At 43.0% G+C, this 25,164-nt stretch overlaps 1 protein-coding gene across 1 annotated transcript in view; it reads left to right on the forward strand.

The window, feature by feature from the left end:
- The first annotated feature begins 1,088 nt into the window (after positions 1-1,088).
- Positions 1,089-25,164, forward strand: part of EFHC2 (EF-hand domain containing 2) — a 60,832-nt gene continuing 36,756 nt past the window's right edge. The window contains exons 1-6 of the mRNA XM_029083124.2: positions 1,089-1,184; positions 5,381-5,569; positions 11,424-11,574; positions 18,264-18,487; positions 22,400-22,651; positions 24,842-24,952. Coding sequence (XP_028938957.1) covers positions 1,143-1,184; positions 5,381-5,569; positions 11,424-11,574; positions 18,264-18,487; positions 22,400-22,651; positions 24,842-24,952 — 969 coding nt within the window. The 5' untranslated portion in view covers positions 1,089-1,142. The remainder of the gene's footprint in view (positions 1,185-5,380; positions 5,570-11,423; positions 11,575-18,263; positions 18,488-22,399; positions 22,652-24,841; positions 24,953-25,164) is intronic.

Genomic DNA, 25,164 nt, shown 5'->3' on the forward strand with positions numbered 1-25,164 from the left:
CTGCCCCAGGGTTTATCAGTCAATGGCATGTACTGAGCGCTTGCTGTGTGCAGAGCACTGAACAAAGTGCTTGGGGGAGAACAACATAACAGACACATTCCCTGCCCACAGCGAGTTTGTCATGTAAACACTATTATTATTATTATTGTTGTTATTATCATTTTCCACTGCTGGCAAGATTTGAGTCAGAATCCTCTCAACAGGTTACCAGTAGTAGATGCTTGGAAATTCAGAATGATGAAATGCCATATCCCCTATCCACAGGGGGCCTACAATCTTAGGACACAGTAAACTCTTAATAACTGCCATTATTTTCATCAAAATATTTATAACTAGAAAAGTTAAAATTAGAGTATATATAAACACATGAGTGTTAAGGAAGATGTATATAAATGAATAAGGCCACTGCAGAATACAATCATCTATCGATGCTATTGATGCCTGTTTACTTGTTCTGTTGTCTGTCTCCCCCCTTCTGGACTGTGAGCCCATTGTTGGGTAGGGATTGTCTCTTCTGTTGCCGAATTGTATTTTCCAAGCGCTTAGTACTGTGCTGTGCACACAGTGAGCGCACAATGAATCCACACGCCGGCTCCAGATCAAAACCCAGGACAGCAGGCATAGTCTTTACTGCAGGTACAGTAGCGGAAGAATGCAGAAAATGACACCAAAATTTTCATCACTTACCAAAGTATTTCACATAGAGAAGCGGCATGGTGTAGCGGAATAGAGCACGGACTGCCACAGGCCTGGCGGTCGGAAGGTCATGGGTTCTAATCCGACTCCACCACTTGTCTGCGGTGTGACCTTGGGCAAGTCAGTTCACCTCTCTGTGCCTCAGTCACTTCACCTGCAAAACGGGGATGGAGATTGTGAGCCCCACGTGTGACAAGGCACTGTGTCCAACCCCACTTGCTTAGTACAGTGCCTGGCACGTAGGAAGGGTTTAGCAAATACTAGAATTATCATTGTTGTTCCAGAGCCCGGAGGGGAGGGGTGGGCGGGATGGAAGGGCCCCCCGCCCCGCCCAGGTGACGTCATCGCGGTCTCCAGGCAACAGGAGTCCAAGCAACGCTGCGTCCCGAACGCTAGCGCTTCGCCCCGTCTTCGCCTTCGGCTCCGGCCCGGCCCGGTCCAGCATCATGGCTCTGCCCTTGCTGCCCGGTAACTCCTTCGATAGGAACGTGAGTTACTGCCCGGACCCACGGGGAGAGGACAGACTGCTCTCCTTCCCTCCTCCTCCTCCTTTCTCTATCCTTTTTCTTCCTTTCCCTCCTCCTTCCTTTCTCTCCTCTTTTTCTTCCTTTCCCTCCTCCTCCTCCTCCCTCTCTCCTTTTTCTTCCTTTCCCTCCTCCTCCTTTTCTTCCTTTCTCTCTTCCACTTTTTCCTCCTCCTCCTCCTCTTCCTTTCCCTCCTCCTCTTTTTCCTCTTTTCCCTCCTCTTTTTCTTTCTTTCCCTCCTCCTCTTTTTCGTTCTTTCCCTCCTCTCTTTTCCTTCCTTTCTCTCCTCTTCCTTTCCCTCCTCCTCCTCCTCTTCCTTTTTTTCTTCCATTCCCTCCTCTTCCTTTCCCTCCTTCTCCTCCTTTCCTTCCCCCTCCTCTTTTCCCTCCTTTCCTTCTTTTCCCTCCTTTCCCTCCTCCTATTCCTCTTTTAATAATGTTGGTATTTGTTAAGCACTTACTATGTGCAGAGCACTGTTCTAAGCGCTGGGGTAAATTTACAGGGTCATCACTTTATCCTATGTGAGGCTCACAGTCTTAATCCCCATTTTACAGATGAGGTCACTGAGGCACAGAGAAGTTAAGTGACTTGCCCACGGTCACACAGCTGACAAGTCTCCTTTCCCTCCTCTCTTCTTCTTTTTCTTCTTCTGGTATTTAAGTGCTTACTATGTGCCAAGTACCTAGTACTATGTACTATATGTGCTAGGGTGAATACAAGCAAATTGGGTTGGACACAGTCCCTGTCCCACATGGAGCTCACAGTCTCAATCCCCATTTTACAGATGAGGTCACTGAAGCCCAGGGAAGTGAAGTGACTTGCTCCAGGACACACAGCAGACAAGTGATGGAGCTGGGATTAGAACCCATGACATTCTGACTCCCAAGCCCGTGCTCTAGCCACTACACCATGCTGCTTCTCTTTTTCTCCTTTCCCTTCTCCTCCACATCCCCTTCCCCCCTCCATCCCTCCTTTTTTCCCTCCTCCTCCATTCTCCACCTTCTTCTCTCTTCCGTCCCCCTTTCTTCATTCAATCATATTTAATAATAATAATGTTGGTATTTGTTAAGCGCTTACTATGTGCAGAGCACTGTTCTAAGCGCTGGCGTAGACACAAGGGAATCAGGTTGTCCCACGTGGGGCTCACAGTCTTAATCCCCATTTTACAGATGAGGTAACTGAGGCACAGAGAAGTGAAGTGACTTGCCCACAGTCACACAGCTGACAAGTGGCAGAGCCGGGCTTTGAACCCATGACCTCTGACTCCAAAGCCCGTGCTCTTTCCACTGAGCCACGCTATTTATTAAGCACTTACTGCATGCAGAGCACTGTACTAAGCGCCTGGGAAAGCACAATACAACAATAAACAATGACATTCCCTGTCCTCAAGGAGCTTACATTCTGGGGGAGGGGGACCACCCACACTATTCTACCAACTATTATATTATACTCAACCAAGTGCTTAGTACAGCACTCTGCACACAGTAAGCACTCATTAAATACCTTTGATTCAGTGATTCTTGGTCTGAAATTGTTTCTCAGCTTGCAAACAGGTCTGTGCTTCATATGTGGTCGCACTTGGAACCATGCTCCCAACATTCAAAATACATTCTCCGTAGAATCTCAGCTAATTTGATTTCCTGGTCAGTAGCTTGTTGCTGGGGATTATGCTGCCTTTGACTCTTCCAATTTTCCATTTTTGTCCTGCTTCCCCGTCATCATCATCTCCCTCTTCTTTCTGCATCACCCTGACTTGCTCCTTTTGCTCTTCTTCCCTCTCCACCCTCACCACACTTACATATTTGTATATACAAGTTATATACAAATATACAAGCTATATGTAGCATAGCTTCTCTAATTGTACTGTATGGTATTCACCCAAGTTCTTAGTGCTGTGCTCTACACAGTAAGCACTCAATAAATACCACTGATTGATGAGTACAAAATGTGAAAATCTCTGGGACTAGTATTGTGGATGACCTTGTCTCTGAGGCATGTCTGGCTTTAGTTTGATGTCTGATTTAGCTTTTCCTAGCATAATCAGCCTTAGGGATAGTCAAATTTACTGTGCCTTATTTCTACACTTAATAATAATAATAATGTTGGTATTTGTTAAGCTCTTACTATGTGCCGAGCACTGTTCTAAGCACTGGGGGAGATACAGGGTAATCAGGTTGTCCCATGTGAGGCTCACAGTTAATCCCCCTTTTTTTTTTTTACAGATGAGGGAACTGAGGCACAGAGAAGTTAAGTGACTTCCCCACAGTCACACAGCTGACAAGTGGCAGAGCCGGGAGTCGAACCCATGACCTCTGACTCCGAAGCCCGGGCTCTTTCCACTGAGCCACGCTGCTTCTCCTTAAAGGGTGAAAGCAATTAATAGTAGAATAATGAGTTCCCATGCAACCTTACTGAAAAAAACTATTCCAAATTAGTCCTTTTCTGGCAGAATAAGGACAGTGAATACCTGTTGACTTTCTCCTTTAATAGTTAGACCTCCAACAGTGGTTTAGACCAGATCCAGGGGCTTAATTAACATCCAGTCTCCAAATTATTTATAGATGGGAAGGCAAAGATTAATAAATTAAATTTAATTTAAATTTTATGTCCCCCAAAGCACCAAGTTGCTGATTTAGCTAAGGTAACCAGAGAGGACCCAAATGATCAGTTGAGAACCTAGATTCCATTCCAATTTCTGTTAACCTCTTACAATAAATCCTCCAAACACTGCTTTGCCTTTCCTCTCTGAGAGTAGCATTTGACAGGTAATCACAATTCAACAATCAGTCGACCCATCAATAGTATTTATTGGTTACTTACTGAGTGCAGAGCAATTCAGTAAGAGCTTGGGAGAGTACAGTACAACAGACTTGATAGGCACTTTCCCTGCCCAAAGGAGCCTACAGTCTAGAGGGGGAGCTACACATTAAAATGAATTACAGATGTGTACAGAAGTGCTGTGGGGCTGTGGAGGGGTGAATAAGCAGTGCTTAAAGGGTACGAATTGAAGTGTCTAGGTGATGCAGAAGAGAGTGAAGTCTGGTCTGGAGTGTGGAGAGATGGGAAACAGGGAGGTAAGTGAGGAGGCTGATGTAGCAATCAAGGCGAGATTTGATAAGTGTTTGCATCAGTGTGGTAGCAGTCTGGATGGAGGGGAAAAGGTGGATTTTAGCGATGACAGGGTCTGGTGACGACAGATTGAATATGTGGGTTGATTGAGAGAGTCGAGGATAATGCCAAGGTTATGGGCTCGTGAGATGGAGGTTGGTGGTGGTGGTGTCCACAGTGATGAGAAAATCATGGGGAGGATGGGTTTTGGGTAGAAAGATGAGGAGTCCTGTTTTGGACAAGTTAAGTTTGAGGTTTTGGCGGGATATCCAAGTGGAGGTGCCCTGAAGGCAGGAGGATGGGAGAGGGTGCAGAGAAGGAGAGAGGCTGGGTCGGAGTGGTAGATTTGGGAATCATCCCCGTAGAGATGGTAGTTGAAGCCATGGGAGTCAGTGAGTTCTCCAAAGGAATGGGTGTAGATGGAGAATAGAAGGGGACCCAGAAATGAAGCTTGAAGGACCCCCACAGTTAGAGGGTGGGAGGCAGAAGAGAACCCTGTGAAAGAGACTGAGTACGAGCGGCCAGAGAGATACAAGGAGCACGAGGAGAGGACAGTATCAATGAAGTGAAGGTTAGAAAGTGTTCCAAGAGAAGGGAGTGATCCACAGTGTTGAAAGCAGTCGAGAGGTCAAAGAGATTTATGATGGAGTAGAGATTGTTAGATTTGGCCAGAAAGAGGTCATTGGTGACCTTAGGGCAGTTTATGTGCAGTGAAGGGAAACTGAGTCCCATGTGGGACAGGGACTGTATCTGATTGCACTGTATTAACTCTAGTGTTTAGCCCAGGCTTGGGCCCATAGTAAGCACTTAAAAAAAAATACCACTACTGTTATTTAATATTAGCTCCTTGTGGGCACGGAACGTGTCTGTTTATTGTTATATAATGTACTCTCCCAAGCGCTTAATACAGTGCTGGGTACACAGTAAGTGCTCAATAAATAGAGTTAAATTGAAGGGGAAAGCCCATGGTTTGAAAAACCTCTTCACCTTTCCAAAGGATAAAGAAAATTCATACAGATTAACCCTGGGGCCGCTGCTCTTTGTTTTCACAGCTCGGGAAAGAAAAGTTTCACAAATCTCAACATTGGGGATTTTGCAACAGGGTTGGTATGCTGCTGAGTGGAGACAAACCCGGTATTGGAGGGGAGCCGCTGCCAGGGCAAAAACCCACGCCCAAGTACAGCGTGTTTCCTCGAGGAGTGGGAAGTGATGCCCCATCATGGATTGCATTTGATAAGCAGGTATGTCACTATGCTATGTTAGAAAAATGATTTTCAAATTTCACACTTAATTTTAAGACCTGCAGAGTCAGGACAGGGAAGGTGAATGCAACTGGTACAAAAAGACTCTTCTGGAAAAACCTGAGCCCCCAGTTAAAAAAAATATATATATATCTGCACATATGGGGCAGCTAGCTAGTCCCCAAACCAAGTAAATATGAGTGAAGACTGCTGAAAATTCCTGACTCTAGGGTAGCATCGACAGCGTATATGTGATGAAGTCTGCAGGTCAATGCGGAGTGCCAATCTTTTATTTTTATAGAATGCTTTTACGGGTGAAGTCTATTTGTTAGTCGCTGCATGCCCGTTGTGATACCATTAGCCAAGTCATTTCATTCCAAGTAACTAGATTGTGAAATGATTCGAGAGAACATTTATGTCATAACCCTCCAATTTAGTAATAACCATTTCCAAGGGTGAAATCTGAAGAATAGGAGAAAAGGAAAAAGAGGGCTATGGAGTGAAGTTTGTATTAAAGAAACCTCCTTCAATATAGTGATGGAGTGTTCTCAGGGTAACATTTATAGGGGGAGAGAAGGGAACCAGTGAAGTTATGACTCGTTTTAGAGAGTCACAGCTAGGTTGCTCCTCATGAAATAGTCTCAAGGCTGGAAAGAGAGATGAAGTTTATGGAACTTAGAAAGTGATTGTTCCATGACTTCTACAACCAGTCCTTGTTTCTGAGGAGAGCACGTGTTGAGTTATAAATTTAAAAATTCCATTTCAGAAGCCTTAGTTGGTCAGCTTTTGAACTTTCCAAAATTTCACATCCATTCACACACCCCAGAATTGGAAATACCCATGTGGTGATATGTGAATATTGGTGGAGGAATCAATCAATCAGTGGTACTTACGGAGTCGTTTACTGAATGCACACTGTACTAAGTCCTTGGGAGAGTAAAACATAGTAGAGTTTGTAGACATGATCCCTGCCCATAAGAGACATACAGATGAAAAGAATCAATTGGTTAATCAAGGGTATTTACTAAGTGCTTGCTATGTGCAGAGTACTAGACTCTAAGGCCTTGGGAGAGTACAATATAATAGAGTATGTAGATGTGATCGCTACCCACAAAGAGCTTACCATCTAGAGGAATCAATCAATTAATCAGTGGTATTGATTGAGTGCTTAATGAGGGCAGAGCACTGTAGTACACTTGGGAAAGTCCAGTATAACAGAGTTGATAGACACAAGCCCTGCCAACAAGGAGCTTAAAGTCAAGAGAGGGAACTAGGGAATAAGGAGTAACTGCCAACCTCATGTCACCACTGAAGTTTTGTTTGGATGCAAGGAGAGAGCAGAATGAAAAAATGCAAATTCCTTCATTTTCCTAATTATCTCAGTTTCAGAACAATGATACGATCTTCAAAAACTCCTATTGGCTGGGTCCATCTCCTCCCAGCATCTTTCAGTCTCTTGAAGAAGAGTAGTCCTCCTAGGATCTTGGGACTTGAAATGCCCAAGAAAGAAAAGGTGATAGGAATCAGTCTCTTTGCGCTCCTTCAATAGCTGTCGGCTAAGTCCTACCAATCAAACATATTTAATGAGTTCTTACTTTGTGCCAGAGTACTGCAGTAAGGGCTTGGCAGATTCCAATATTAACAGAGTTGGTAGATACGTTCCGTGCCCACAAGAAGCTTGCATCCATAAAGATCTGGTTCTATAATTTGGTTTCACCGCCAAGTTCTGCCCAGTTTGTAATGGAACTTTGATCTCCTCAGGCCCGAAGAGGAAGAGGGACTTAGCGGCCTACACATGGGTTAGTTCATCCAGGCAGTCCTAGAAAGCAGACTACAATCATTACAGAGAGGGCTTCCAAAGGAAGATAAATTGGGGAACATGTAGCCTGCTTTGTATAATGGCACACACAGAACCCTTGAGAAATCCCAGTGGTCCTGCCCCACTAGTGGAAATGCTGGGCACCATTAACCACGGCCACCATTTTTCTTCTGGCACAGTTCGGACTGGGGTGGGCAATGGCACTATATTCAATGACTCTCAGCCCTGAAAACAGCGTGGGTCAGTGGAGAGACCTCGAGCCTAATCCCAGCTTCACCACTTGTCTGCTGGGTGACCTTGGGCAAGTCACTTAACTTCTCTGGGCCTCAATTACCTCATCTGTAAAATGAGGATTAAGACTATGAGTTTCATGAGGGATACTGACCGTGTCCAATCTGATTAGCTCGTGTTGACCCCAGCACTTAGTATAGCAGTGGGCACATAGTGAGCACTTAACAATTACCATTTAAAAAAAAAAAAAGCTACTCCCTGTATAAAATCCTGGGCTCTTTGGCACCCCCGGAAATACCAGATCTGGGTTTTTATGATTTCTTCCAAAGAACAAGCTAAGCTATTAAGCTCCTGAATAAAATGCATAAAACATAACCAGGTTACAAGTTGAATCGGATTCCATCTTTTCAGTGTTTCATTTTGCAATCTCTTTTATAATTTGCCAAATCATGTATGGCCTTTTGTGAGTGTGGGATCATTTTAACTCTGAACTATTTGGGGAAATGTGTGGCTTAGGTACATCAGCTTTCACAAAAAGAAACGTAATTCCCCGGTTGTCCTGCTGGTCATCTTTAATTACATATTCATTGGACTCGAGATAAGAATCTAAGCCTATAAAATATTTACTTGCTGATGAGGTGGTGATCTAGCATGCTAGTTAAAAAAAGATTTTCTAAATTGATTATTCAGCAAAACAAAAAACAGACCTTTTCCTTTTTTAAAGTGAGCTCTATCTACCACTCATTTTACTTTATTTTTTGTAGACAAATTACGCAGTTAGTAATGCTTTAAGCAGCAAATATCTTTAAAGTATGTTCACCATATTTGGTCACCATGGCCTAAGGGAAAGAGCTTCAGTTAAGAGACCTGTGATCTAGTCCCAACTTTGCCGTAGTCCTACTGGGTGACTTTGGGCAATTAATTAACCTTCCTATGCCTCGGTTTCCTTATCCATAGAATGAGGTCAATTATATCTTCCTCAACCGTACCAGGGTAATGTGAGGATAAAATGTGATATTTGACGTTAAAGCATTTTGGAAAGAAAAATGCTCTATGTAAAACTCAGGGCATTATCAGTCACGATCTGATTTTTTTTTTAGCTCGGAGGATGCATAAAAAGGGTTTCAAAACTTGGGGGGAAGGTCTCTTGGAAGTAATAAGGTGACCATCAGATTAAGGACTTTAGGAACTAGTTGTTGTTTTGACAGTCTTATCCTAGGATCTCTTCTATAGCTTTTGTGGCTTTTTCCTGTTATCGTTAATCAGTTAATCAGTGGTATTTATTGAGCACCTATTGTGTGCAGAGACTGTACTAAGCACTTTAAAGAAGGCAATGAAGAAACAACCAAAAAACAAAACAATCCCTGCCCTTTAAAGGAAGCAGCATGTGGGAATCAAAGGATCTAGGTTCTACTCCAAGCTCTGCCACTTGTCTGCTCTGTGACTTTGGACAAGTCATTTAACTTCTCTGAGCCTCAGTTTTCTCATAGGTAAAATGTAAAATCCCGTTCCCTCCTATTGAGTCTGTCAGTTCCATATGAAACTGGAACTGTGACCAACCTGATTATCTTGTATCTATTCCAGTGCCTACTGCAGTGCTTGGCGAAAATATCATAAAAACACTTCAGTCTAAACAGGAAAGGTGAATTGTTTCAGTTAAGAGGAAAAACAAAGATGTAACTGGTAAAAGCAAGATTAGGGAAAGATGTATAAATTAACAAATAAGTGAATAATGAATTAGCACTTGGTTACTATACTAGTGTTTAGCACTAATTGTACTCTTCTGAGTGCTTAGTAGCATGCTGTACATACAGTAAGTGCTCATTAAGTACCATTGATTAATTGATTCAATTTAATTTCATTTGAAAAGTGTACAGTTACCTGCTTCTGCAAATCCAAATGCCCATATCCCACTAAGTGGCAGGATAATTTATAAGAAGAGAGTATTCATTTTAAGAATGTTATCACTTAATTTAAAGCCAACATTTACTACAACTACTGACAACTTGCACTTTTATATATTTGCAGCATAAATATATCTTTCCAGATTTGCCCCCAAAAGACAGCTGAATTTAAGGTTACAAGTTGCACTCCAGCAGTGTCGACTCAGTGGAAAAAGCACCGGCCTGGGAATCAGAGAACCTGGGTTCTAGTCCCGGCTCTGCCACTTGCCTGCTCTGTGACTTTGGGCAAGTCCTTTAACTTCTCTGTGCCTCAGTTTCCTAATCTGTAAAATGAGGATTCAATACTCATCCTCCCTGCTACTTAGACTATAAGTTGGACTGTGTCTGACTTGATTATCTTCTATCTACCCCAGCACCTAGTACAGCACATAAGTGCTTAACAAATACCACAATTATTATGATTGCTAGAGGTCATAGTGGCCCAATCCCCATTGGCAATGGGAGCAATAACTCCCACAAGCTTTTTGTGCTGGACTTCTAGGCTGAATCACCCTCAGCCCCTGGCAAGATCTAAGCATTTCCAAGCAGGGCTAAAACAACCTATAATGGTGGCTGTCATGAAGTCTGCTCCATTCCTGTCCTCATTGCACCTAAAATCCCTTCCCTTTTCATCTCTGTGCTCAACGTGAAAAGTTGGCCCCTATGCTAACAATGACTTCCAAGCTGATTTTGAAAAGCAAACGTTCTTCAGTTTTTGTGACACTTTTGTTCACAAAAAGCTCCCTAGATTCCCCTATACTGCCGAAGCATCGACCAAGCTGAAGATAACAGGGTTTGTGGTGTACTTTCCAGGGATGTTGATCACATTCTTTGGTGTTAAAGCCAAGCCTGAATCCAAATGGGCCATCCCTGGCGAAGAGAGTTCAGGTGCTTGAGGTCACTGATTACACACTTTTGTCCCATGGAATCCTTATACGCCTCTCCCACATCATTTCCTGTATTTGGCAGAAGAATATGCTTTGTCACCTCCTCCCAAATCACTCTAAAAAGCCATCATTTAAAAGATCAATAAATGACTCTTCCAAATGTCGTTTAAACTCTGATATTAAAGTAGTTAAAAACACATCTTTACCTTTATTACAGTAGATCCTACAATGTCTTGAAACTCTTTCAAGAGGCTCCAAAGTGAAAAGATGCTATATAACTGTAGCATTTTGTCCCATTGTTATAGTGTTTTCTTTATTCAGATGGGGGAACCTGGAATACAGGATGACAATTAGGCTTATGCAGTTCCATTTTCTCAAAATATATAGTCAAATAGACTTTTCTGCATGATAATCTCTATCCCCATAATCCCCACAGTTTCTTTAAGATATAATAAAACTCTCCTCGCCTGACTAATTTTTTCCAGTTGCCCTGTACATGTTTTATGCTCCACCTCCAAGATACTATTTTTTATGTTTTTTTCTTGGTGTATTCCATTTTAGATATTAAGTACAGGCATTAAGAAATATTTCATTTTTACTCCAAGATAAATGACGATGACTGTTACCTTTACTAGTCGGACTTTGGGTAGTGCCTACTGTAAGTCTTAAATCTAGGGAAAAACAATCTATTTCCTTGTCAGTGATGACCATATCCCTGATTTATATCAGTTGACATTAAGTAAATCTGTCTTGCTTCCTCCCCCCCCCCCCATAGCAATCGATAAGTCAGGTTTGGCAAATGCTGAGATTGAATCCAGACTATAAATTGTACAATATTTTTGGTTCATTGGTTCATGTCGGTTCATTGGTCAGCTTTTTGTTTGTTTTGTTTTAATCATATACATACAAGTTTTCCATTGTATGGTTACACCGAATTATTCTTTATTCTTGTCTTCATGTTATGGTTTGAACAGGTATTGTCTTTTGATGCCTATTTTGAAGATGAAGTCCCTGATAAAAATCAAGAGCTGTATAGAATAAGGCACTGTAAAATCTTCTTCTACCTTGAAGATGATACAATTCAAGTGGTTGAACCACAGGTGAAAAATAGTGGAATTCCACAAGGTATCTATTTCACATAGAGATTTTTGTTTTCTTCACTTGTATTTGTTTTTTCCTATTTATTCCCCTTTATTTCTTTGAATAATAATAATGTTGGTATTTGTTAAGCGCTTACTATGTGCAAAGCACTGTTCTAAGTGCTGGGGAGGATACCAGGTGATCAGGTTGTCCCACGTGGGGCTCACAGTCTTAGTCCCCATTTTACAGATGAAGTAACTGAGGCCCAGAGAAGTTAAGTGACTTGCCCAAAGTCACACAGCTGACAAACGGTGGAGCCAGATTTGAACCCATGATCTCTGACTCCCCAGCCCGTGCTCTTCCCACTGAGCCACAGTGAAAAAGTCTCCATAAATGGCACTTTAGCATGGAGATTCCTTAGGTGTCAAATCCCGCTAAAACTTGGTATATAAATGTCGAAAAAATTTTCCCTTTGTTTTAGTATTGATTCCTTATTAATTTTGTTAAATTCATCTTGTCACATGACCTAAGCAACCCAGCTGAGTCCAAGCACTGGGCCACACTAACTGTTGATCCCCAGATTTGCAGAAAATCAGCTAGGGGAATGAATTAGTTTTAGCAGCTACACACATTTATTTGGTGCATCTAGGCTCTTTAATGAGCTGAGAGAACACGTATCATTACACTTTCTGGGTAATTATTGTTTGGTTAGCTGACTCTTATAAAATAGTGTCCACTTTGCCAACTTTCTTCTTCTGACCCATTTCTCTGCCCAAAATAGCTCTTTCCATTATGGCTTAGAAGCAGTGTGGCTGAGTGGAAAGAGTACAGGGCTGGCAGTCGGGAAACCGGGGTTCTAATTCCAGGGCTACCCTGCCTGCTGGGAGACCTTGGGCAAATCACTCAACCTGTCTGTGCCTCAGTTTTCTTATTGGTAAAAAATGGGGATAAGACACCTGTGCTCCCTCTATCTTAGATTGTGAACCCCAGGTAGGATGGGGACTGTGTCTGATCTGATTACGTTGTTTCTACCCCAGCACTTAGCATAGTGCTTGGCACATAGTAAAAGCTTGAGAAATACCACAATTATCATTTTCCTTAGTGATTCTAATCACCTTATATCTCCGGCTCACACTTTTTGTTCATCTCAAGATCGTTTCACATAGTAAGCACTTACCAATGCCACTATTATTACTATTTATAATTATTTTCATTATTGTTAAAACATAAAGCTGTGCTTAACTGAGCCCACTAGGCTGCAAGCTGTTGGTAGACAGGGAACATGTCTACCAACTCTGTTGTATTGAACTCTCCCAAGTGCTTAGTACGGTGCTCTGCACACAGTAAACACTCAATAAATACCATTGACTTATTGATTGCTAGTAGTAACAGTATTCGTTGAGTGTCCACTTGGTATTATCCCCTTCACTAAGCACTGGGGAAGTTCAAAATAAAGAAGGAGCACATTCCCTGCCCGCAAGAAGCTTGCACTCTAATGGGGGAGACAAACATAACGACAACAGATAGAGCAGTTTAAATAATTGAAAGTTCAATGGAATAAAATGCTTATGAAAATACTGAAATGATAAATGTTCAAATGCACTAGAGTTTGCTGATTGGTTATATGACTGAAGGTGCTGGGACTTAATCAGAGAAGGCATATTGAAGGAGTTGGAATTTTAGGAAGGTTTGAATGTATAGAGAGCTATGGCCTGTTTAACTGGGGGAGGGAAGGATTTTCAACCTGGAGGAAACAGGGTGCAGGAGGGGAAGGAGCAGGGGCGTTGAGAGCAAGGTATGGTGAGGGGATTAGTTTGGGAGAAACCAGGAGAGTCAACTGGGGAATAGCAGGGGAAGAGAGCTGATGATGGGGTGGACAGCCTTAAAACCGATCGTAAGGTGTTTTGCTTTGCTACGGAGAAGGCGGCAGAGGGTTAGGAGGACAGGAAAGATGAGGACCAGGTGACACTTTGGGAAGATGAGTGGTGCAGCAGCATGAAGACAGATTGGAGTGGGGAGTGGCTGGAGGCAGGGCAATCAGTGAAGTGATAATCCAGGCAGGCTACAACCTGAGTTTATACCAGAGTGATTAGCAGGTTGGGTGTCGAGGAAGAGGTGGATCCAGGAGATATTGTATATTAAGAACAGGTAGGATTTAGCAGTAGATTGAAAGTGAGAGTTGAAAGACAGTGAAGAGTCAAGGGCGACACTGAGGTTATAGGCTTCTAATGGGGGAGGCGGACGTTTAAAATCAATTCCTATTCCAGCAGAAAATTCCCTCAGAGGGTGTTTCAGCATTTTCCTTGAGGGCCCTAGAATCCTCTGCATCTCTGGAAGAGATGGCGATGGAGCCATAAAGACCAGTCACTGAACTGTGTTGTCCCCAGTATTTGGGAAGCCCTGTCTCCAGCGGCACCACCCCCATGGCAACCTGCCCATTGGCATTATGGAGGTTTCCCTGTCCTGACTGAATGATCCGAAAATCCCTCTTGTCTTCTCTCCGTCTTCCTGGCTTCCCTCTCCAAATAGCTGTCTCCATTTTAGGGTACCACAGCCAAAAGTGGCAATTCTGTGCTGAGAAGGCAGTCACTGATTGCACAGTGCAAATGTAGGCCTGCTGCTACATGAAATTGCTTTTAGAAGAAGAGAGATTTGTGGTTTTATAAACCTCACCTAGAAATGGGATTTTTGTGAGCTCCAGTATCAAAGCAGCGTTACATAATGTCATATCCTAGAGCTTGCCTTCTGCTCTCCCTGAGACGAATCTCCTTCTCTGTCTAGATAGACCTGCTCACTTTTGGTATTTAGTTTGTTTCATTTAATTGTATTGGTTTTTCTGCAAAATGTGAATGTGCCTTCTTCATTAACTCAAGCCAGCCTGTTAGTGTCCCAATCCCCAGAGGAGGATAGTTTTATCCTTTGAATGGCATAATGTAGATTTTACTCAGCTGAAGGAAGATAATATTGACACACATTAACGAAGGACCAATGTTTTGAACTTAACATCATTTTATGAGAGGTGTACTGCTTTTTTAAAAACCTTAGTGGATTCCCCTGCCATTGAAAACAGTTCAGTAGATTCAAGTATATTTAATAGCAGAACTGAAGTGTATGTTACTGCCTTTTTAAAACAAAAATAATGGTGTTCGTTAAGTGCTTACTACGTGCCATCCGCTGTTCTTAGTGCTGCAGTAGTTACGAGATAATCGGGTTAGACAAAGTCCATGTCCCACATGAAGCGCAAAGTCTTAATCCCCATTTTACAGACGAGGTCTCTGAGGCACAGAGAAGTGAAGTGATTTGACCAAAGTCTCACAACAGACAAGGGGAGGAGCTGGGACTAGAACCTAGGTCTTTCTGACTCCGGGCCCAGGCTCTATCCACTAGACCACAATGCTTCCACCATTAGACTGTAAACTCCTTGGGGGGCAGGGAGAGCATGTTTGACTTGTTTTGAGTGTTCCTCAAGTGCCTAGTTCAGTGCTCTGCACAAAGCAAACACTTATCAAATACCGTGGATACTGATACTGTTGTTGATGTTGATAAGCTATTGAATGGTATGACATATCTAAGAATTGTTCCCAACTCCTAAGTGAAAATTCTGAAGATGGGACAGCATCAGAAAGCTTGAAGGTATCAAAATCATCCTTAATTCCCAAGGAGTCATGGGTTTTAGTATCTTTATGGAACAAAACTGACATCTCAGAACACATAGGGCAGTAAAATAATTTATCTACACAAAGCTGAAGGCATTCTGAGGGAAAGTTGAGCTGGATGTCTGGGAGAGAGGGCGTGGGGGGTGGAACTTGGAGGGGGCAGGTTTCATAGATTTAACAGGTCCCCAAAACCAGATTTGAGAGTCCCATTTGGAAATTCTTAGCCTTTTTCAGCTCTGCCCCATAACTCCCAGGTCTGCTGGTAGAGTTTCGGCAAATGATTCATCAGCGAAATTACTGAAAAGGTCCCTGGCGTAAAGACAGAGGGGTTTCTAGTCAGCCTAGGAGACCATGAATAAGGTACTCTTTTAGACAGAGTGGGGGCAAATGCTTTGTTATTTTCTTCACTCTGACTCACGGGGGCGTTAAATGGAAGCTGTAATACAGGCTTAGGTAAATTCTTCAGGCCACATAAATCTGTCGAGCTCATCAGCCATTTCTCGATGGTAGGTTCGCTGAGGGTTGTTAATTGAAAGAAGGGGCTCAAACCATTTAATTTTGGCAGAGCATCAAACCAGGTCGGGTGCTTTGCTCTCCTGTGTTGTGCTGCAGGGCTGCTAAATACCTTTAGATGGAGGGACAAGGGTGTTCAGGTTTAATATTGCACAGATGGTAGGATTTTTAATATGCTGGGCCAGTTTTCAAATACTAAGTGTTAACCTTCTGGCACGTGTTTTACTATAACTACATGCTGACTGCCCAATACTCTAAGGGATGGTTTTGCATTAGTAGCATCATGCTTCAGCCTGTCATCAACATTAAGAAAACCATTGTTCAGAATACCAATAATATCCTGCTCCCTCAGCACTGGGTAATTTCAAGATGTTTTCCTTGATAAGGAGGGTTGCTAAAATCATCAGCGAGGCCTTCTGGTGATTTAAATGTCGGCCACAGTTGAGAAAGACCTGAATCAATCAATGGTACTTATTGAGCTCTTACTGTGTGCAGAGCACTGCACTAAATGCTTATCCTCAAACTTGAAGTTAATATGTGCAGCTCAGTGGTGCTCAGTCCTGCTGTCTGGCTTTTAAGACTTGCACACTGGGTCATCAGCACAATAAAGACTTAATCACTGTAGTGCTTGTTAAGCTCTTACTGTGTGTCAAGAACTTAAGTAAGCCCTGGGGTAGATACAAAATAATCAGGTTGGGCACAGTCAAGAGTCACAGTCACAGATAGAGCAGGGAGAACTGGTATTTTATCCCTATTTTACAGATGAAGAAGTTGAGGCACAGAGGAGTTAATTACTTTGCCCAAGGTCATTCATTCATTCAATCGTATTTGTTGAGTGCTTCCTGTGTGCAGAGCACTGTACTCAGCATTTGGGAGAGTACAATAAAAACCAGACACATTTCCTGCCCACAATGAGCTTCCAGTCTAGAGGGGGAGACAGGCGTTACTATAAATAAATAACAGGTATGGACATAAGGGCTGTGGGCCTGGGAGGGAGGAAGAACGAAGGGAGCAAGTCAGGGTGATGCAGAAGGGAATGGGAGAAGAGGAAAGGGGGGCTAAGTTAGGGAAGGCTTTTTGGAGGAGATGTGCCTTCAATAAGGCTTTGAAGCGGGGGCGAGTAATTGTCGGATTTGAGGTCACACAGTAGGCAAGTGGTAGAGCTGGGATTAGAACCCTCATCTCCTGACTTGCAGCCCCTGCTCTTTCCATTAGGCCACACTGCTTTTCGTGCCAAGATTAAGCGGCCATAGAAGGTCTTGAACCCCAAAGTGCTTGATTCTCACAGTACTTACTTCCATGAACCCTTCAATCTCCAGTTTCAGTTTTTGCTGGATTAGGCATTTAGTTCCCATGCTAGATGGCCAGAATTAGTGTTTGATGGATAATGAACAGCAGGTAAACATTCAAGAAGATGACCATTCAAGAAGTAGAAAGATCCTTTGCAGTCTGCTTTTCAAATGTGTCTAGCCGATCAAGTAGTTAGGAAGCAATCACTACAAACTGCATGCTGGCCAAGATAGTGAAGAATTGATGATAATAATAATGATAGTGGTATTTAATGCTTCAGCGCTTAGAACAATGCTTTGCACATAGTAAGCGCTTAGCAAATACCATCATCATTATTAAGTGCTTACTATGCACCAATCACTGGAGTAGATACAAGATAGGTCCCATTCCCACATGGGGCTCACAGTCTAAGTAGGATGTAGATGAGGTACTGAATCCCCATTTTGCAGTTGAGGGAACTGAGGCATAGAGAAGTGAAGTGAATTGCCCAAAGTCACTCAGCAGACAAGTGGTAGAGTTGGGATTAGAACCCTGGTCCTCTGACTCCCAATCCCATTCCTCTTTCTACTAGGTCACGTTGCTGCTTCTTATAACACTGACGTTGGTGACACGTTATAAAAGAACCAGAAACAATATACTTGCACAGCTAAAGTAGCAATGCAGGAAAACGAAGCCTTTGCCTAGGAAAAAAAAAATTCTGTAAGGAACATCTGCTTGGCACAAAGCATTTTATGCATTTTATTCATAGCCACAAAACTTTAATGCTCATCCATCAGTAAAAGAGAATCCATCACTGCTAAGTGATATTATGTAAAGCAAGTCTCAGAAGAAGCTTTTGGCCAATCTGAAGATCGTGGACTGGAAAAAATTATCAATGTAAACATTTTTAGTAGCTGTAATGGCGCCTGAAAATGCCTCAATTGCCTACACTTTTATAGATTGTTAAATCTGCAATTTATTTTAAACGTCTAACTTAAATGATTAAATAATCTGCACTCTGTTTTTTTAATGTAATATGTTTTTGAATATCCCAGGCCAGTTCTAATTTTATGAGTTTAGAGGGAGACCAATATTAAACAAATTATGGATATGTTCATAAGTGCTGTGGGGCTAAGTTAGGGGTGAATAAAGGGTACAAATCCAACTGCAAAGGTGACCCAGAAGGGACTGGGAGAAGAAGAAATGAGGCCTTAGTCAGGGAAGGCCTCTGATATAAGACCACGCAGGGAAAAACAGAATCTCTCAGCACAGAATTTGCCTTATTTCCCATCATAGGAACTATTGTTCGGCGACATCGGATTCCACTTCCACCTCCCGATGAGGATCGGTTTTATACGGTAGACTTCTTCAACGTCGACACTGAAGTCATATTTTATGCCCAGAAATACAAAATTGTAGACTGTGACCAGTTCACCAAACATTTTTTGAGGAAACTGGGAGTCCGGGTAAACCCCCCGGTCTTTTGTCCAGAAGATCCTTACATGAAAGAGCGGAAGAAGGTAAGGGAGGATGGTACCAATGGGGGAGTCATCTTTAACTACTGAAATGTTTTGGATGGTCAGGGAGCCCAACATGAGACAGGGACTGAGTCTGATCTGATTGAATTGTACCTACACCAGCGCTCAGCCCAGTGTTTGGCACATGTCAAAAATGCTGCAATTCTTATTACTAATGAATATCTTTAGCCTGCTTTTCCCTTTCTTTCTGCCAACCTTTCCCTTTCTCCTTTGAGTAGAAAAGGATGGCCTCGGGGGGATATGCCCCATAACCCCCCCAAACGTTCTTGCATGTGGTCCCTAAGGGGATGCCCAAAATATGAAGTGCCAGACTGTTTTTCAGGCTCCTAAGCACTTAGTAATAATGTTGGTATTTGTTAAGCGCTTACTATGTGCCGAGCACTGTTCTAAGCGCTGAGGTAGACACGGGAATCAGGTTGTCCCACGTGGGGCTCACAGTCTTCATCCTCATTTTACAGATTAGGGAACTGAGGCTCAGAGAAGTGAAGTGACTTGCCCACAGTCACACAGCTGACAAGTGGCAGAGCCGGGATTCGAACCCATGACCTCTGACTCCAAAGCCCGTGCTCTTTCCACTGAGCCATGCTGCTCTGTATACAGTAAGGGTTCAATAAATACCATTGACTGATTGGGAACACAACAGCAAATAATAGCCGACCTGTCTAGGTCACATACAGGGTGGGAAGTGCAGAGAAGCTCTATTCTTTGTACTCAGGAGGCGTGCGGCTACTACCCTCTAAATTTAGAAGGAGGAGCTGAAGCGAGGTTTTCCCTGAGGAGAAATTAGAATGGAGGTGGTACCAAAGTATCTCCTGCTCCGCTCTCTTTTCTGTCTGCGGACCGTACTAGACTGGATTCCCATACTGGTTCTTCTTTAGAGTCAGGGTTTGGCTCAAAAGGATAATTTCCCATGGCACTTGGAGGGCAGAGCTGCTGGGAGATGAGAAAGCTGTGGTTGGTTTGGCCGAGGGCGTCCTGTCTCCTCTTCAGGAACGGATTAGAATGGTCTACTAGATGGGAGAATTGTAACCTCAGGGTCTCTGGCCACTTCCACTTTACGACAGCATGATCCCCTTTCTCACAGGACTGTGCCAGAGCTTGCCGCTCGATATATTGTTTGAGGAAACAGGGTATCTGTCAATGCCCTAATATAGCTAGTTTCTCCCATTCTCTCTGTGTAGGGAGGGGAGAATTCAGCTCTTTGTTTAATTTGGCAATTTATTGAAAACCCATAAAGATAACTAACTAGTTACATTCTAGTTCTGCTAAAGTTCGATCTGCTGTCATTCAAACACTTAGTCATTTCCCTTTAGGATAACTCATCTGTTGATCTAATCCTCCCTAAATGTATTCATCCTAGGATGTGCATCTGAAAACCTCCCCAAGACAGAGATGAGGTTTTTTGTTTTTTTTAAATGGTGTTTGTTAAGCACTTACTATGTGCCAGGCACTGTACTAAGTGCTGGGGTAATTGCAAGCTAATCAAGTTGGAAACAGTTCATATCCCTCATGGAGTCCACAGTCTTAATCCCCATTTTACAGATGAGATAACTGAGGCATAGAGAAGTGAAGCGACTTACCCAAGGTCACACAGCAGACAAGTGATGGAGGCAAAATTAGAAACCAGGTCCTTCTGACCCAGGCCCATGCTCTATCCACTAGACCATGCTGCTTCTTTGAGGCAGATGGGTTGACAAACATAATTTACGAGTTTGCTGTGCACCTTGATTGAGCAAGTGTAGATAAATACAAAATTTTCTTCTTGCCAGGTCTCAGGACCTCTGGGAAGAAATATGGAGAAATTGAAATCCATCTGCATTTCTGTTCTCTGTACATGACTATACATGTCAACCTACAATACTGATTGGTGATGTGCTGGGCCAATTGTGAATCGTTAGGTATTCTATGAAGCTAAAAGGGCAAAGCATAAACTTCATAAACTATTAAACAATAGGAAAATAATTTACATGCAGTCTAAGAAATAAGCCTAAGTGGTGAGATCATTTAAGAAATACTTGCGCATTAGAAGAATGGCTTCAATACTAAACCTCTTCCAAATATTATTAATGACCTTAGGAGAGTAGGTAAAATTAGGAATTCAATAACAGGATTTTTGTTGGGTTTGTGCACATACTTCCCAAGTGTCTGCTATTTCAAAATTTGGAGCCAAAAGTAAGCAATTTAAACTGAAAAGAGCCTGTGTGGATAAAGTGTATCTTTGTACCCTATGGATAAAATTAGTAACACATTCCTTAGACCACTTCTGATAAGTCCAAAGAAATTATTTATATCAGTGAAGCAGCGCGGCTTAGTGGCCAGAACACAGACCTGGGAGACAGGGGACCCAGGTTCTAATCCTGACTCTGCCAGATGTCTGCTGTATGACCTCGGGCAAGTCATTTAACTTTTCTGGGCCTTAGTTTCCCCATCTGTAAAATGGGGATCCGATACCTGCTCTCCCTCCTATTTAAACTTGGGAGCCCGATGTGGTACAGAGACTGTGTCCAACCTGATTAACTTGTGTCTACCCCAGCGCTTAGAACAGTGTTTGACAAGTAGTAAGTGCTTAATGTATGCCATAATAATTATGGTAAAAACTATAAAAAAAGTTTTAATATCAATCATGGCGCTATCAGGCAGGGAAGAGATCTTGAACGGTTATCTAACCCAGCCCTCTCCACTGAGCAGGATTTATAATGAAAGCTTCCCAGGCAGTTGTGTCTGACAAAAACTTAAAGAGAAGGAGAGCCCACCCATTCCCTCTCCATCAAAATTGACTTGGCATTTAACCCCAAGACCCCATACTAAACCTTCAGTGATTCCTACCCTTGGACTCACAAGATCATGGCTGTCCATAGCCATACTGGAGGAGGATCATGGCAGCTATTCCCATCCTGTAATCCTTGGGCACTGACTGGGGACTACGGGACGAGAAGGGAAGCTCCTTTGTCTACACTTGGGAATGCCCTTAGCTGGCGGCCTCCTCTTCTCATTCATTCGGTCATATTTATTGAGTGCTTACTGTGTGCAGAGCACTGGACTAAGCACTTGGAAAGTACAATTCAGCAACAGATGGAGACAATTCCTACCCCAAAATGGGCTCTCAGTCTAGAACGGGGGAGACAGACAACAAAACAAAGCAAGGAGACAGGCATCAATAGCATCAAAATAAATAAACAGATTTATAGATCCGTATACATCATTCATAAAATAAGTAGAATAATAAATATGTACATATATACACAAGTGCTGTGGGGCAGGGAGGGGGTAGAGCAGAGGGAGGGAATAGGGGCGATGGGAGGGGAGGAGGGGCACAGGAAAAGAGGGCTCAGTCTGGGAAGGCCTGCTGGAGGAGGTGAGCTTTAAGTAGGGCTGTGAAGGGGGGAAGTGAGCTAGTTTGGCGGTTGTGAGGAGGGAGGGCATTCAAGGACAGAGGTAGGATGTGGGCCAGGGGTCTACAGCGAGTGAAGAGTCAAATCGAGGGTTTAGGGAGAAGATATTTTATCAGATTATTGACCTATCCATTTAATCGCAAATGGATTTCCCAAATCCTCAATTTCAAGTAGAGCGTACTGAATATTTAAACTTCTTGTCAAGCACCCATCACCCTTACTCTGTTTTCTTTAAATCAAGCAGCTTCATTTAAAGATATAAATGTCTTTGGGTGGTCTGAAAGAGGAATTTTAGTTTTTCAAAGTATGCTGAAAGGACTTTCAGCAACAAAAGTCTGTTTCAAATCAACGACTTGATTAAAGTTCTTGTTTTTGATTTGACTGAGTGAAGTGTTTGAAAACACCTTAGAACATTCCAGGAAGAACATGTCTTTGTGCTCATTTGCCTGCAGGTTAGCACTTAAGTGGAAAAAACACTTTCTCCCAACTCCTTGATTTGCAGGTGACAGATAAGATGAATCCCTTTCGCCCTTATGAACACATTGATACCTTGGGCCAATTCTTGGAGCATGATGGCCATGTTCTGCGTTTCTTCTGCTTGTGGGATGACACTGAATCTGTATTTGGAGATCCAAGAAAACTCATCCTCCACTACTTTTTGGCTGACGATACCATTGAGATAAAAGAAGTGATCCAAGCCAACTCAGGCAGAGATGCTGTTCCTTTATTCCTTAACAGAAGAAAGCTGCCTAAGGTAAAAAAAAAAAAGGGGGGGGCAGGGGAGAGAAACTACATCAAATGTTGCTTTTCCTTTCATATTGAAAAGTCTTGAATTGTGATTCTGAATGTTGTAGAGTAGGAGCAGGACCGAAGTTGCAATGTATATATCCAGAGCACTGAGATTATTTTAACCAAGTAACCAACTACTTTTTGCATACAACACATTTTCAAAGTAGTTGAAAAATTGGCCCAATTGGGTTTAAAGACAGCATGAAGTCCAGGAAGAATTCAACTGTGAATTCAGGTTACTTAGGTTAACACTGTTCAGATTTTTCCCTAGTCTTGGGTAGACAGCTGAGCCTGAAGGAGGAAAATGGTTTTGAGACAAATGATAAAGCCTTCCCTGATGTAGACAGAATGGGTATAATGAAAATCTTTCAAGGATGGAGGCTGTGTTTTTTGACTCTTTCAGGAGTTTTGATAATTGCTAAACAGTTAGGATAATCGGGCAAAATGGGCTGTGTCGTCTTGAGAGAGCCAAATCTGATATTTATCATCTTTTGACTATGTGAACTAACCTGGGTTCCAGTTCATTTGGGTAATTGGCCATCCACTATAATGCATATTGCTGCTTCCCATGACATAGCCTTTGGAGAAAAAGCATGACCTAGTGGAAGGAGTATGAGCCTAGGAATCAGAGAATCTGGGTTCTAATCCTGGCTTTCCCACTTTCTTGCTGTGGGACCTTGGGGTTGTCCCTTAATTTTTCTGGGTCTCAGTGTCCTCATCTGTAAAATGGGCATTGAATGCCTGTTCTCCCTCCTATTCAGACTGTGAAGTCCATGTGAGACAGGGGCAGCGTCATTCATTCATTCAATAGTATTTATTGAGCGCTTACTATGTGCAGAGCACTGTACTAAGCGCTTGGAATGTACAATTTGGCAACAGATAGAGACAGTCCCTGCCCATTGATGGGCTTACAGTCTAATCGGGGGAGACAGACAAAAACAATAGCAATAAATAGAATCAAGGGGATGTACATCTCATTAACAAAATAAATAGGGTAATAAAAATATATACAGATGAGCAGATGAGCACAGTGCTGAGGGGAGGGGAAGGGAGAGGAGGAGGAGCAGAGGGAAAGGGGGGGAAGGGGACTTAGCTGAGGGGAGGTGAAGGGGGGGCAGAGAGGGAACAGGGGGAAAAGGGGAAGCTCAGTCTGGGAAGGCCTCTTGGAGGAGGAGAGCTCTCAGTAGGGTTTTGAAGAGGGGAAGATAATTAGTTTGGCGGAGGTGAGGAGGGAGGGCGTTCCAGGACCGTGGGAGGATGTGGGCCAAGGGTCGACAGCAGGATAGGCGAGAACGGGGGACGGTGAGGAGGTGGACGGCAGAGGAGCGGAGCGTGCGAGGTGGGCAGTGGAAAGAGAGAAGGGAGGAGAGGTAGGAGGGGGCAAGGTGATGGGGAGCCTTGAAGCCTAGAGTGAGAAGTTTTTGTTTCATGCGGAGGTTGATAGGCAACCACTGGAGGTTTTTAAGAAGGGGAGTGACATGCCCAGAGCGTTTCTGCAGCAAGATGGAGCCGGGCAGCGGAATGAAGAATAGACTGGAGCGGGGAGAGACAGGAGGAAGGGAGATCAGAGAGAAGGCTGACACAATAATCCAGCTGGGATATTATGAGAGCCCGTACCAGTAAAATAGCTGTTTGGGTGGAGAGGAAAGGGCGGATCTTGGCGATATGATAAAGGTGAGACTGGCAGGTCTTGGTGACGGATTGGATGTGTGGGGTGAATGAGACAGCCGAGTCAAGGATGACACCGAGGTTGCGGGCTTGAGAGACGGGAAGGATGGTCGTACCATCCACAGTGATAGGGAAGTCAGGAAGAAGACAGGGCTTGGGAGGGAAGATAAGGAGCTCCAACCTGATTATCCTGTATCTACCCCAGCGCTTGCTTGGTACAGTGCTTGACACATAGTAAGCAGTAAACATATACCACATTTCTTGTTGTTATTACTACTAATGATCATTTATAAAGTACCTTGAGTCCAGTAGGTATCTATCTCATAGATATAATAGGAGGACAAATTGAAAGAACCGATATGAAAGAACTTTGGAAAAATAAAAGCACCTGACACATTCAAGATATTATGTAATTGATTTTAGAAGTTTTTCTTATCAAAATGTGGTAAGTCAATAACTGTCTCTCCTTGCTTTATCTATCTGGCAGTTTGCCCCAACTGGAATGTATCAACCCGGCCAAATTACAGATCGCACCCTTCTCAATGTATTTGGAGGATTAGTGGGGAATAAAGGACGTTACATTCTGGATAATCGTAAGGTGAGAGATCTGTAAAGATCAAGTGGGTATATTTGATACTTTCTAGTATTCAGGTATCTGAAGTCGGCTATTGATATGCACACAGTGAAATACTTTTTCCCTATAGGTTGTGGTAAAAAGGATGCAATCCGAGGGAAATTATTTAAGACCAGGAGAAATAAGCCTGTTGTGAGAAGGGAATGTCTGTTTATTGTTATATTGTACTCTCCCAA

Source organism: Ornithorhynchus anatinus, chromosome 18, assembly GCF_004115215.2.
Source record: "Ornithorhynchus anatinus isolate Pmale09 chromosome 18, mOrnAna1.pri.v4, whole genome shotgun sequence".
In the NCBI taxonomy this organism is placed as follows: Eukaryota; Metazoa; Chordata; class Mammalia; order Monotremata; family Ornithorhynchidae; genus Ornithorhynchus; species Ornithorhynchus anatinus.